The sequence below is a fragment of the Pinus tabuliformis genome, chromosome 3_2 (assembly GCF_031772625.1).
Source record: "Pinus tabuliformis cultivar Carrire ecotype Pingquan chromosome 3_2, CPIR1, whole genome shotgun sequence".
Taxonomy (NCBI): domain Eukaryota; kingdom Viridiplantae; phylum Streptophyta; class Pinopsida; order Pinales; family Pinaceae; genus Pinus; species Pinus tabuliformis.
Window position 1 is genome coordinate 374,772,200 of NC_142302.1, and position 15,550 is coordinate 374,787,749.

The 15,550-nt window shown below is 40.1% G+C and overlaps 1 protein-coding gene across 1 annotated transcript in view; it reads left to right on the top strand.

The window, feature by feature from the left end:
- LOC149180978 (uncharacterized) overlaps positions 1 to 13,925 on the top strand; it is a 96,483-nt gene extending 82,558 nt beyond the window's left edge. The window contains exon 2 of the mRNA XM_089414051.1: positions 13,165 to 13,925. Within this exon, the coding sequence (XP_089270177.1) occupies positions 13,165 to 13,925 (761 nt within the window). The remainder of the gene's footprint in view (positions 1 to 13,164) is intronic.
- The last annotated feature ends 1,625 nt before the right edge of the window (positions 13,926 to 15,550 follow it).

Genomic DNA, 15,550 nt, shown 5'->3' on the forward strand with positions numbered 1-15,550 from the left:
GTAGCAATGCAACTACCTTGGAGTTTGATGAAATAGTCTCATCCTTGCTGACAGAGGAGATGAGATAGAAAAATATGGAGAGCCAGAATGGTGATGCCTTGTCTATACAAGGATGGTCCTAGAATAGAAACAAAAATAAGTCATCGAGTGGGAGATCTAAATCTAGAGGGAGATCTAAATCTCCAGGAAAACTTGTAAAGGTGGTGTGCTGGAAATGCAGAAAAGAAGAGCACAACAAAAGTGACTGTAAATCTAAAGCTCCTGACAAAGGAAAGGGATCTGATTATGCTCCTTCTACAGAGGTGAAAACCACCTCAGATGAAGGTGGGGATGTGTACTTGGCTTCTTCAAGTACGCATGTAGATCATGAGGCATGGTTGATTGACTCAGGTGCATCCTTTCACTTCACTTCCCATAGAGAATGGTTATACGAGTATGAGAAATACGATGGTGGTGATGTCTTCTTAGGGGATGATAGGAAGGCTAAAATCATTGGTCGCGGAAAAGTAAAGTTGAAGTCGCAAGGTGGAAGTGTTAGAACACTTCCGGGTGTTCTACATATTCTTGCATTGGCCAGAAATCTGATTTCTATAAGCAAGATGGATGATGCAGGTGTCAAAACAATGTTTCAAAAGGATACCTGCAAGATGGTTTTGGGAGTACTGGTATTGAAGCAGGGAGTTCGGATTGGAACTCTCTACAAGCTGCAAGGTAGCACTGTTGTTGATGGGTGCAACAGTTCTGTGGTTCTTGAAAGCGGAGCATAAAATATAGTGGTCTCTGGAGAGAAGAACATGTTGTGGCATCAAAGGCTTGGACATATTGGAGAGAAGGGCCTTCAAATACTTCATGGTAAAGTTATGGTAGAAAGTATGAGTAATAGTTCTCTGGATTTTGATTTCTATGAAAATTGTGTATATGGGAAGAAGAATCGAGTGAGTTTCTCCTCTAGTGGTAAGAGGCGAAACAGATATTAGAGCTTTTGCATAGTGGTGTGTTTGGACCTGTGAAGGTTCCATCACTAGGTAAGTCTGTGTACTATGTATCATTTATAGATGACTTCTCAAGGAATACATGGATATATTTCCTTAAGAAGAAATCTGAAGTCTTTGACAGGTTTAAAGAATTTAAGGCACTGGTGGAAAACCAAATAGAGAAGAAGATAAAGGTGATAACAACAGATAACGGTGGAGAGTTTTGCAGTAAGGAATTTGAAGAATTCTGTAAGAAGTGTGGTATAGCATGGCAGAAGACTACTCCATATACACCTCAGCAAAATGGGGTTTCAGAAAGAATGAACAAGATGTTGATGGAAAGGGAAAGAAGCATGCTCAGTGGTGCCAGGTTAGGATAGGAATTCTAGGCAGAGGCGGTGGAGACATCATGTTACCTAGTCAATAGATCACCTTCATCAGCGTTGGGGGATAAGACTCCACAATAGGTATAGACTGGTAAGAAACCCTCTCTTTCACATCTGAGGGTATTTGGATGTGATGTATATGTACATGTTCCAAAGGAGGAAGAACCAAGTTGGATAGTAAATCTGAAAAGTTCATCTTTATTGGGTATAAGGATGGTTTAAAGGGTTATAAGCTTTGCAACCCAGTAACAAGGAAGGTTTTGTACAACCGAGATGTGGTGTTCAAAAAGGTAAAAGATGTTATTAAACATGAAGTCCAACCAAAGGAACCTGAGAAGATAGATTTTGAGCTAAAGGAGGAAGAATCAAACTCTACAACAGAGGAGGAATCAGAAGATGAAGAGCCACAAACTCCGGGTGTGAGAAGATCAGTTCAAGAAAGAAGGTGGCCAGAAAGGTATAGTCCATCTGCTTCCTGTTCAAAATTTTCTTTATCTATTATTGATGATGATCCCAGAACTGTAAAGGATGCAGTAGATTCAGAGAATGGAAAATTGTGGAAAGAGGCCATGGTTGATGAAATGGAATCATTGCACAAAAATGAGGCTTGGGATCTGGTGGAGTTTCCATCTAGAAGGAAACTAATTGGCAGCAAATGGGTGTTCAAGAAGAAGACAAATGCAAAAGGAAAGGTGGAGAAATACAAAGCTCAATTGGTAGCAAAAGGTTATTCCCAGGTGCCGGGAATTGATTTTGGTGATATTTTTTCTCTTGTTGCCAAGGCAACTTCTATTAGACTACTTTTATCTGTTGCTGCTACTTTTGATTTTGAGGTAGAACGGATGGATGTGAAGACAAAATCTCTTCACGGGGATCTCAAAGAGGAGATCTACATGAAGCAACCTGAAGGCTTTGCTGTGAAGGGTAAGAAAGAACTGGTATGCAAGTTAAAGAAGTCTTTGTATGGATTAAAACAGTCACCAAGGATGTGGTATCAGAAATTTGATACATTTATATGGGGACCTGGCTTCACTAGAAGCAAAGCAGATCACTGTGTGTATTTTAAATTAATTGGTGACCGTGTTATTTATCTGGTCTTGTATGTTGATGATATGTTGCTGGTTGGAAATGACAAAGAAATTATCCAAGATTTGAAGACCCAATTGTCCTCCAAATTCGACATGAAAGATCTTGGCGCTACAAACTATATTTTGGGCATGGAAATTAAAAGAGATCAGGCAAAGAGGAAGCTCTATTTAAACTATAGGAAGTATGTCGAGACAATATTGCAGAGGTTTAATATGCAGGATAGTAAACCGGTGAAGGTTCCTATTCCTGTAGGTGTAAAGTTATCTGTTGAACAGTGTCCCGAGACATAAGAAGAGCAAGAGGATATGTCTCGTGTTCCATATGAAAGTGCAGTCGGTAGCCTGATGTATGTGATGGTATATACTAGACCAGACATTGCACATTTAGTGGGAGTATTGAGCAGGTTTATGTCAAAACCAGGGAAGGAGCATTGGACAACAGTGAAGTGGGTTTCCAAGTATTTGCGTGGCACTAGTGATTATGGTTTGTCCTACCAAGGAAGACCAAGATTGGATAGAGTTTTGGATATCTATGGCTTTGTGGATGTGGATTGGGCTGGAGATCTGGATCAAAGAAGGTCTACAAGTGGGTATGTGTTTAACCTATTTGGAGGTGCAGTCAGTTGGATGAGTAAGAGACAATCTATAGTGGTACTATCAACTACAGAGGCAAAACACATGGCAGCCACTCATGCAAGCAAGGAAGCAGTTTGGTTGCAGAGATTGTGTTCAAGTATGCGATTAGCAGAGGAAGCTATAAGGGTAGACTGTGACAGCCAAAGTGTAATTTTCTTGGCAAAGAACCCTTCTTACCATTCAAAGACAAAGCGCATTGATGTTCAGTATCACTTTGTGAGGGATATGATAGAAGACAAAAAGGTGTTGCTGGTAAAGGTGGACACTTTGAAGAATACTGCAGATGCATTGACAAAATCTGTGAGCTCTGAGAAGTTCTCTTGGTGTAGAGAAACAATGGACATTGCAAGGCTAGATAAATGACTAAGCTCTCTTGTGGCCCGCTATGGAAAGAATAAAACAAGTGGGAGAATGTTGGGTTGTGTTATATTCTTTCTACCACTAGCACACGTAGTTAACAGGGGGGTTAGAAGTGGGGCAGAGCCCCCACTTTATTTCATCGATTCCATAGTGGGGGGGAGTCACAAGGGGTTTGAGGGGTGCAGGTAACCCCACTCTATGGGGTCTGGGGCAGTGCCACAAAAAATATTGGTTTTCAACCCTATATTAAGTTGGGCGGACCTACCTATGGTTTTATGCATGTTTTACGCACATGGTTTTGGACGCCGTGGTTTTCGGTCCATGGTTTTTGATGCGATGGTTTTCGGTCCATGGTATTGGATGCTTCAACATGTATAGATATGTAATGTAACATTGAAAGGAATATAATGAAAAATCAAGCTGGTAGTCTTGATTTTGGGATCCAAGGAAAATCTCTGTGTATATGTGTTTTATGTGTTATGCTCTCGTATTGTTTAATTTATGTGGTTTAGAAATTGTATGTAGGTAATTTTTGTATGGGATTAAAACCTACATATGGCATGTCGACCTGTAGAGAAACACTTTGCATTTTAAGAATTGTTTGTGAGCTGTATTATTTTAAGTTTATGAAGCATGCAAAATGGGAAGAACTCTTTTCATGACCATCATTCGTAAATGTATCTACAACAAACTATGAAATTATTTTTGACTGAATGACTACAAAAAATCCCACAGAGGCTATTAGTTCTGACATTGTCGTCTCCAACATGGCAGCGCTGAAATAACAAGCATGGAAGTTACACTATCCATGCCTACGACGTCGAGGTCACCTAGGCCAAAGTAATCAACCGCTAAGGAGAAGCAAAAGAAACATGTATCAGTGAAGCATTCACCGAGGAACAACCCAAAGGTTCAGCTGAAGGAGAAGAAGGATAAGGCAATGTAGCCAGAGAAAATGCTAGACTCGGAGGTAGAAGAACTCCATGATGGTCTTGAGGAATTAGATGTTAAGGAGGGCGAGCCTATCATTAGGCTCCCTAAGTATATCCCTCTGCGGAAAGGGAAAACGAAAGTAACCAAAGGCCTAGAATTGGTTAAATTTATGGTCTCTATCCCACTGTTACTAGAACAAGTCATTTTTGAAGGTGCCTTCATAGCGCGCATCCTGGTGTTGAAGATGGAGGATTGGGATCTCACTGACCACGATAAATTCCATCACTTAGCAACTAATAAGTATATGAAAAAGAACTACTACAAAGAAACTAGGGTTACACAACTGGAACCCATTAAATGGATCAATGGCGCCGAGGAGTTCGGTTTACTGCACATGCTTTGCATACCACACTTCCACCGGTCGATTATCAACACTGTGTGTGTGTGCCAAACACTAGCGTTGGTGCATGATGGGTGCTTGTGGCTTCGTAAACCCATCCCTATAACCAATATGCTCATCCATAGGATTACAAAGCTTCCCTATAAAGGGGGAAATCCTGTCAAGGAGTTTGGAGGAAAAAGAGGAGAAAAGGAGCTAGCATATAGGATGAAAACTGATTTTAGATTGATCGAGAAGTCGCACGTATATTATATCCGCTCCATTCAAGACTAGGCGGTGTAGTTTGCTGCCCAAATTCTAGCAGGGAAGATTGTGAGGAAATGCCATGCGCATAAAGTTTCAGTGCCAGTAGTGTCGTTGGCTGCCCAGTGCGTGAAGGGAGTACATTACAATTGGGCGTAGTATTTATGTAAATAATTCATCATGAATTGTTGTGAAGCATAGGAGGAAGGGAAGGCATTCCACTATGAATAGCTCCTGTAACTAATTTTACTAGCAGCATGGCGCCTGCCGGAGGATAGATAGTTTCCTCCGTAGGAAGAAGATTTACTAGAGTTAGCGATGTTCACTTCGCTATGGATGAAAAAGGATTCGGAGAGGATCAATGAATCCAAGATTTTATGGATATTGGTTGAAATGGACCTCTGCACAGTAATGAGTCAGCGACAAAGGTTGTCTCTAAAATTGTTCGAGTAGTTGAGGGCCTTCATGGAGTTTCAGGCCAACATCCATAATATCTCAATTCGGGCGAGGTTAGACCCTAAGCATATCTGCCACAAGTTTCTGTACCTGGTCTCCAAGAAAGACGTATAGGAAATTATGGAGAGTTGGCCACGAGAGTGGCGAAAACCCATGGATGTTGGTGTAGGTACCAGTTAGGGCGGAGAAAGCTCTGCTGCACAGTAATGAAAAGAAGTAGCATAGGCAGCGACGCGAGCTTTGACCGAGGAGAGGAAGAAAGAAGCTACTGCTAAGGCAGCTGTTGAAAAAGAGCATGCTGCAAAAGAGCATGCTGAGGTAGAGCGCACTAACATAGAGGAATTTGAATCATCAGCTTCCCAGCATAATCGGGAGATGGAACTGTCCAAGCCATGTGGAGATGGAAGGGAGGAGCAGAGTACTCACTTCACATTAAAGAAGCAGAGTAAGGAGACAATTGTTGGGCCAGTAAAGGAGCACAAATCAAATAAACAACCGCGCATTGACCCAATGATCCTCGTAGAAGGGGATCTCGATGAATTTGGGGATAAAGTCAAAGACACCACAACAGAGCTATGACAGCAATTTGAGCAACAATACATGTAGATGCTAGGGAGCATCCAGAAGGATCTGCCTGAGCTATAGATCCAAACAGGCAGGATTCAAGCAAGTGTATGGCAAGCGAGCGGGGTGCAAGCGAGCCTGGCATAAGGGAGTGAGAAAGTATTGGAGATGGAAAGGAATCTTGGCCTCAAAGTCATCTCCTTACCAGAAGGATGAGTCTGCGTGGAAACAGAGCAAGACCGCGCTGTGCTAGGAATGATCAAAGACATAGGGGTGAACTTAGTTGTGTTTCCACTTCGGACTCTCCATGCGCTATATCAGGGGGTCTCGGATGAGCTTATAACAATAGAGCAATGCACACTTACAGTAATCAACGAGGTTAAGGTAAAAAACAAATAAAATATTCACTGAAAAGGCTCAGGATTTGCAAGAAAAGGAAGAGATAGAAGCATGAAGTCAGAGCCTAGAAACAATAATAACACAGGCATACAATTCAGTCCTAGAGTTACATATTCCGAATGACGCTCCAGCGACAATGAAGATCGGGAAATTGGATTCTGCAGTGTGCAAATCAAAAGATGGGATAGGCAGAGTCACGTTTGACTTCAAGATGGAAATAACAGAATTATAGCTAAAGCTACAGCCGACTACTTCGTCAAAGGTCACAGAGCAGCATGATGCATCCATTAAGGAGCATATGAATACTCTGGAGGTTACACTTAAAGGATCTGACTTTGTTTTTAACCATGCCCTAGAATTATGGGACACATTGCAAGAGGACCCAAACCTCCAAAGGTTGAGCACATAAATCAAAGAGGACCAGCAAAATTATGATGAGATGAGGTTGGTTGCCCGCACATTGGTGCCAGTCCAATGCTTCGCACGTCTACATGAAGGGAAGTTGATACAGGCACAAGTACAAGAACTGCAGCAAAAAGAATCAATGTTAAAGGCTCAGATTCAAGCTTGGATAGAAGAGGCGAGCCAAATTTCACACACCATTCAAGAGAAGCTGAAAGCTCTACAAAAGACTCATAGGACCATGCAACTTGTGGCAGAGGGACCAACTACAGAAAAGTTGGTCGAAGAGGTGAAGAAGGTTGCAATACAAAGTACCACGGAGCTGAACACATTGAAGGAGCAGTTTAGTGAGCTCTGCCACAAAGTTGAGAAGCTAGCTGAGTGACTTGAAGGAAAGTCACCATATTGGTGTTTGGGGCCTGTTGGGAAAGGGTACCCGGGATCCATTTTGGGTTAGTTTAATAAAAATTTTATTATAATTTTGTAAATAATGTAAAGTCTCCGTGAAATGTGGACACAAAGTGCACAACTAATTAGGAGTCAAAGGGGCTTTAGCCCCTTGTATGCGTAAGAAATCAAATGGTTTTGTGACTCAACCATGGGTCACAGACCATGGTATTGTAATAGAAAAGCTATAAATATTTGAGTCATAGCAAGTCTAGATATCAAACTTTGGGGGAAAAGAACACATGTAAGAGCAAGTGTTAAGGTAGGAAGGCTCTTTTTGCTTGTACTTAAGTGGAAGGGGAAGGCTCGTAGAGATGAGTGTGTGATCCAGGTCCAGGTGTGATGAAGGACCCTTCCAAGACCTTTTACTTTCATGATGTGTTAAATTGCATTTTTTAAAAGAAACATAAATGAATACATGTGCATGCTGAAAGAAGAAGAACATGAAAATCATCAAGACATGAAAACATAAGTCGTTGATAATGGAGTTCATCCAGAAGGGAGTACGTATCAGGGAACTGGTGTCAAGATGGTGTAGGCCGCTACATTAAGTGCTGTCAATAGTAATGATGTATGTAAGAGGTGATGTCGCTATCATACAAGGAAAATTCCCTCACGCAAGAGTGGCTCCTAGAGATCTTCCACTTCAGGAACTCTCAGTCAAAAGACTCCTATCAGTATGACACAAAACTCATGCATGATGAGTATCCCACCAACATGTCACAAAAAGGACCTCAATGCAAACATACATGACAACAACATGAGTATCCCATCAACATACAACAAAGGTATCTCAAGACACAACATGATGAATCATGACAACAAGTACATCACATAGACGATTCTGCATCACATCAAGCAGGAATCATGAAAACAAGTAATAAACAAGATCCCACATCAAGCATCAACAGGGATTTGTGTAGCACAGTGCATAGAAAAGGAATTACATGGACACACTACATATACCTCGCAACCAAGGGCCATCTAAAGAAGCGGATGTCAAACTACTGATGTTTCTCGTGCCATCGATCTCACAGCGTCGAATCTCATGGAAATCACTACTCGCACATGAATGCTGACACCTGCTCTCCACATAGAAAAGTAGCTGGAATGAGCAAATGAAAATTTTGAATGCACCATCAAATTTGTGACGTCGAATAATTGAAAATCAATTGTCAAATTTCTGAATTCTGAGAAATTGAGAATCTGGGGCTCAAGGAATCTTTTAGATTCCCCCTAGATTTTTTAAAGATTCTGCTCCATGAGTGGACTAGAAATCTACAATTAAAAATGTGAATCTGATCTTGTCATTGTGATCCCTGTGGAAAAACATGAAAAATGACTATAAACTTGACTATATTCCGACAAAAATAATTTTTACCTCCCTAGAGAATCTTTGGGAATCAGAGAATATTCTGCCTCCTATGTCTTGAAATCCATGCCCACTCCTTGTTCCTCCATCTCCCCTGTGCACTGATGAAAATAAATGTTTTTATAAAATCTCGGGCAGATTTAACAAGGAGTTAGTTTGGTGTAGTGGTAAAATCGTGAAGTTCTTGAGGAGGGGTCGGGGGATCAAATCCCACCCCTCCTTTTTTTACACATTATTGTTTAATGTTGTAACCAAAATGAATTTAAGGAGGGTCAGGTCCACATTGGGCGGCCCGCCCCCGTAACTCCCCACAATCTCCATGTTTGTTTGATTGGCGTTGGAATATTAATGGGTCGCATTTGTTTTGGGTGGTACACCATACTAATGGACCGTATCACATGTTAATGGTACATCACATGGAGCCGCCTGCTTGGGGGCCACCCACATGGGCTGGGTGGGTTCGACCCCCGCCGACGCCTTTTTAATATGCATACATGTTAAGGTGAGGTGTGGGGTGGTGGGGGTGGTGGCCAACCACCTTCACTATATATTTTTTTTTTTAATCTGTATAGTTTATAACATAATGACATTTTTTTTGAAAATTTGGATTTTTCACCGGAGTGATTTTAACTAGGCGACAATTTTGCTCAGAATCTGGCCATAGTTGGCCAGATTCCATCTGCCAGAAAAGTCAAAATTGCAGCCTCCTTAAGCCTAGGCAGTCAGCGGAAAGTCAACTCAACTTTGACTACCTCTATCTCCTTCATCCAGACTCGGATTAACGAACAATTCGAACTGCCACAATCAGGACGACAAGATCTACGCTCTGGTCCTAGTTCGAGCATAACCCAAACACTTTGATTTTTGAGCTTTCTTGAGTCCTCTTTATCTTGTGTGTGTCTCTGGAGCCACCTGGATCAGTGTGCAGAGACATTGGTAAGTCTGTAGCTGAGTGCGTCGGCCACTCCAGCTGGGTGCATAGGGTGGAAGAGTCTGTAAATTGAATATTGAATCAAATAAAGACTACTTTTAACTGAATCTCTTGCATATGTGCCTTGTTCTTAATTCTGTTTAACTTTATGCATTGTTGCTTAATGATCTATTTTCTATGAAGTAAAGAGTATTCTCTACCCGAATTTGTCAAATCTCTAGTATCTATGTGTGAAATGAGTAATGAACTATTTTTGCAAAGGTGGTAACTAAGTCTGATATGATAACCATTCGAATCGGGTAGATCTGAGTGAAGGCAGATCTAGGGTTATTATTTACTAAGCGAAAGTTGTGAGTATGCTTCTTTTCAATATGAAAATCCTGATCCTAGACCTTCACAAAGATCTGAGAGCCATTTTGATAGAGTTGCACCAGTGAGCCATAGGAAGGTATAGATCTACGCGAAGGCAGAACTGAGCTACAAGGGCTTCAAATTACATATCACATGGTCTCTGGATACAAAAACCTGGTTCTAGCATCCCCTAATACTGCTCCGGGTGAGATTGCAACCTGCACTATGCAAGTTGTTACCGAAAGGGTTAGCAGTTAGGGTTTTGTTGGTTGGCGCGAATAACTCTGAGCTTGGGTCAAGCCCCCTTAAGCCAACAAACCGTCGTGGCAACAAATTTGCAGGGAAGTGGACAACAGAGGAAGTTAAGGTGAATACCTATCTAGCTAAGAGGGATTGATGATTTTCGGGTAGCTGTGGGAGGTATTCCCCACCTACAGATGTAAAAATCAGAAGAATGAAAATTAAATTACATTTAAGTTAAAATTAAAAGAAAGAAAATTTAATTTAATTTAAAATTTAATTTTCAAAGACATGTCCCACTTTCAGGAAAATTAATATCACTATAAAAACTCACCTAAAATTTTCATATACAGAAATTCATTACACACATATTTATCTCTTCCTCTTACATAGGAAGTAATATAAGGAAAATGTTGAAGCTTTTAAGAAGTTGAATTTTTTGTGTGTATTTACTTAATGTTGTTCATATATCATTGGAAGTAATTACCAGATGCAAAAAATTGTTCTTGTCTAATTAGTAGTAGAAATTCAACAAGGTCAACATGGGGAGATCCATATTACATCATATTTCTGCAACTTGTGGTTCAAGCCAAGAAAGCCTCTCCTATGCAGGATGATAAGGGTCATTTACAGATTTTTCGACCATGATTAGTGTTGTATGCCTTTTAGTCTAATTGAACTAGATCCCCTGCAATATCCACAATATACCACAATAAGTTTGTTTTGATAACAATATGATCCATAATATTTCATAGATATTACACTTCATAGTTTGTCATTGCATATCTCATTAAACTATAATTAAAAATCCTAAAATCTACTCTATTTTGTTGTCACTTCCCTTTTTATGGATATGTAGATTGCAATTAATTGTGTATGCATGCAAATTAAAATTAGGCATAAAATATAGAACATGAAATAAAACTCACAAGCTATGATTTGACACAAGATATGACTTGGCAAACACTTCTGGGAGAAAACCTAGCTGGAAGGTGAGGCCACTCTACTCTCTTTATCTAAATAGAAAATGGCTACAAGTAGAAAGAAGTATGGATTATGCTTTGTTGGCTACTACAGTGCACAAATCCTCTCCATGTGCTCTATACCTTATCCACTTTGACTATTTTTTCTCATCTATGGAAGAAATGCAGTAGAAAGAATGGAACCCCTTTTCCCCCTTGTGGTCCAGTTATAACATAGCCCAATAGCCTACTAGTAATTATGTTTGAATACCTCAACTCTTAGCTAAAGTTACAATGTGGACTCTTCTAGAGACTTCTTCATCATAATGATGTGGCTAACCCATCTTCCATGAATAATAGGGTAACGTGGCATCCTCTTGAATTATGCACCTGAAAATGGGAAGCTCAGGTTATAAGTGACATTACTTTTGCATAAGAACTCCGAACAATGTGGCACCGTTGGAAAGTTCCATGTGTGTAGAATATGAAAAAAAGGTTATGCCAAGGAGGAAATATTCTACCCCAAAAAAAGTCATCTGATACCTCAAAATGCTCCGAGAACATTTCAGACCTCTATTTGGCAAATTGGGTCCAATTGGTAAAAATGGTCCTATAAGTTTATTCTTGCACTTTTCCCACTCTAAAAACATCAAGATAGTTGACAAACAACATAATAATCCAATTAAAATCATTATCCTCAAATCTATCATCAAATCTATTCTACCTCCACCAAAAATGCACAAAGTGATCACCTAGGATGTGAAGGTTAATAAGTAACATCATGCTCAGCTGCATATATATAGTGCTCCTCATGCTGAATTCGACCTTGCCACACTAATTGAACACTATCAGAAATATTTATATGCCACCAATGTTGTGGGAGCACTCTGTTATATCGCAGCCGAGTGCTTTCTCACGATGTTAGCGACAAGCAAACCAAATATGCTTAGCTATGCCTAACATCTAAGTAGTTTTTACCACTTCACCCCTGTGGTTAGCTTATATTCTTTGAGGTTATGTCTTTTTACAGTTCTCTGAATGTTGACAACAGAATCCACACTTACACATTATTGTTAGTGAGCCAAACAAGCATTCCATGGAGCAATTGTGATCTTGACACTTTCAATGGAAAACTATGCAACTTTTGACTTCATATTGAGATTTCTTTTACGATTTTATTTTTAAGTCGCGTGAAATTGTCACTTCTTTATATCACAAAAAATGAGGAAAAACATCATTTTCTTAAAAATTACCTACATAATACAGTATGTTTATTCACGCTAATGTGTTTAATCTAAATAAAACATGAGAGCATTAGTTTAAAGGAGAATATGATTATATAGAATAAATCAGTGTATCTTTTTAGAAACATAACTATCCATTGTGTTTTTGAGCATAGTTTTGTTGTTGGTTTGTGTAGTTTTTAATTATTGTTTTTGAGCATAGTTTTGTTGTTGGTTTGTGTAGTTTTTAATTATTTTTTTAGGTTGATGGTGGTGCATATGTTGTGTGTGGAGAGAAACTCTCTGATCTAAAATGGAAGCGATCTTGTAAGGTTATGTGATGTTATAAAATAATTTTGATTTTCTCAAATTATATAAAAAACCCTCAAAATTCTTTCCTCAAATTTTGTATGCGTAAAAAAGGTTTGTGAGTCGAAAGATTTAATTGCTCTCAGATAAATAAGTTAAAGACAAATTTAAGTTAGTATATTTATTTTTATAAATTAATTATTCAACCAAATTTTTATTAATATTTATAATTATAACATCTGCTTGGTTTCAATATTAATAACCTAAATTTAAAAAAAATGAGTATTTATACCTTTGTCTTTTAACAGTTACAGTTTTTATTTTCTAAGTTAATTGAGAGGACAATTGGTTTTCAAGGTTTTTGATTCCTAGGTGGCCAAAACTTATGGCAACTTATAAGTTAATTTTTCATCGGCCATGGAATTTCTCTCGGTGTAATCGGTGTCATAGCATAAAACATATTATATAATTTAAGTTTTATTATGCAGATTTTATGCAAAAGCTAGAGGATGTCTTCGAAACCACGGGTCTGCTCATAAAATATCAGTTGCCAACACTGGATCTGGACATCTTGATATCAGTAACATGCAACGAGGATTTACAGAACATGATGGAAGAATACGACAGACACGACAGCGACAAAGAAAGCTCTATTCATCGTCGCTTTAGAGCATTTATGTTTCCTCAAAAACCACGGATGCCACCTGTAGAAAACCAGGTGAGTCCAAAGCAGAGGTACCTAGATGCAATAAATGGACTAATCCCAAATTTAATGAAGCAAAACATCCCACCATCGCCATCACTGAAAATTCCGGTTTACTTTTCCGACCAAGAATCCACTGGACCAACGGAAACAGAGTGCCAGTCCCCAGCGGCTCCGTGGATGGATGATCCGCCATTCCTTTTCGAGCAAAATATGAGGAGGGTTCCTTCCGTGGGAGCCTTCCTCGATTCGCCTTCCAAGATGGGAATCAACCTGCACAGAGTCCACAGCTCTCCCAATCTAATTCAACCTTATCACACGCACATCGTTCCGGTCTTAGTTTACAATATTGTTCCAAACAGACAAGTACTCATGCGTAATATTTGTCAGGGCGGACCTGCAATTTTACACAGAGGAGAAGGATTAACACCTGAAGGATCACTGCAGCCACGTGTCCCTAGTGTTAACAGCGTTGTATATGCTTCGAATCGAACAGGCACTCCTCTTAAATACAGGACATATCACATGAATGTGGCTCACAACTGATGATCACTTCAAGGTTCGAAGATGATTTTCACTATGAGCAGGGGTTGTTATAATTCATCACGAATCACTGAAACATACCATTGTGAATATATATATATATATATATATAGATATATATAGTTTGTGTTAGCAGCAGCTGTACCTTTAAAGAACATTGTCATAATCTTCTATCTTCTATGGATCTTTACGTCAATTATTTCTAACAGCTCCACTTCAGTTTTCGTTTCACCTCTGATTCGGTACTGGTACATATGATCAGTAATCTACTAAATACAACTTATTGTAAAAATAGAAACACAGTCTAAATTATTTTAAAATTTCGAAAATTTCTTCCAATATTTGGATCTAGATGTCTCTGGACTTTAAAAAAATGGTAGCCTTAGTTTTTTCTTCTGATGGTGAACATAGTTATTTTGCCTTCCATTCGTGAGCTTAGGCCGCGGACAGTTTTAATATGGGATAGAAGAAAGTTTTATCCCCTTATAAAATGTTGTAATTAAGATTGTGCAAAGCTGCGTGAAGTCTGTACACTTTAAAAGTGACTCTTACGTTCATCCTTTTTCGCAATATTTAAATCAGTGACTTAATTGGAATTACTCAACAAAAAGTTTATTATTTATAATATATATATATATTTTTTATCGCTAAAACTATGTTATTTCTATTATTTACAGTAACAGTAGAGAACAATTACAGTCAGGAGTACATGTCGCCAGAGGCCATGGGTGGCGCTCTGGATGGATGGTATTCACAAAAAACTACCCGCGCAGGGGCATCCTCATCGCGACTGAACACCCACGCAGGGGCAACACCATTGAGACCAAGAACCCATGCAAGGGCACCGTGACTGAGACTGGTAACCCACGCAGGGGCTGTAGAGCTTTGAAGACCAGAAAAAGCAAAATTATCTATCCCTCGCAGGGGCAAGAGAGAGAAAAGGAAGTTTTTCAGCAAAATCCCTCGCGAGGGCATGGTCATGCATAGAACTACATAATTATCAAGCCAAACATAGACATTCACGACATACATTGAGAAATTGTGATAAGAGTAGCAGTTCACAAAAAAACCTGAGCATTGTCTGAGGGCAGGAGCTTGGTTGAGCCGGCGTCTATTCATCCGAGTCTTCTAGATAAACCCAGTACTCGCCTTCTGGGGGAGGTCCCCAATCATACTTGGCCTTGCCTGAAGCGGGCGCTGGTTGAGATGATGGTGGAGCGACCCCTGGCTCAGGTTGTGCCTCTGCCTTTTCCTCAGCTGCTCTGGAGCTTTCAGCGAGATGAATTTGGGCGCTGGGTTGCTCCCCAACCTCCTCTTTTGCTTCCTCCAGGAATAGGACTGAGATGTGAGCTTGAATGTTAGAATTGCCCTGGGCGCCGCTGAAGGAGAATACCGCTGTACCAAACGCAGGTAGCGGGGCAGCGCTTGAATCCGGCGTCCTGGCGTCCATGAATTGCTGCGACTGAATGGGATTTGCTTCAGCCACCCGGTGGCACAGACAACGGCAGCAATTTGAAGATGGATTGGCAACCGGGGGGCGTGAAGTTCCGCCTCGTCCCGTGCCTCGACGGCTAATGAGCCTCTGTCTCGGCGGCATGATTTCCTTGAAGTCCGATGAGGGTGTGAGA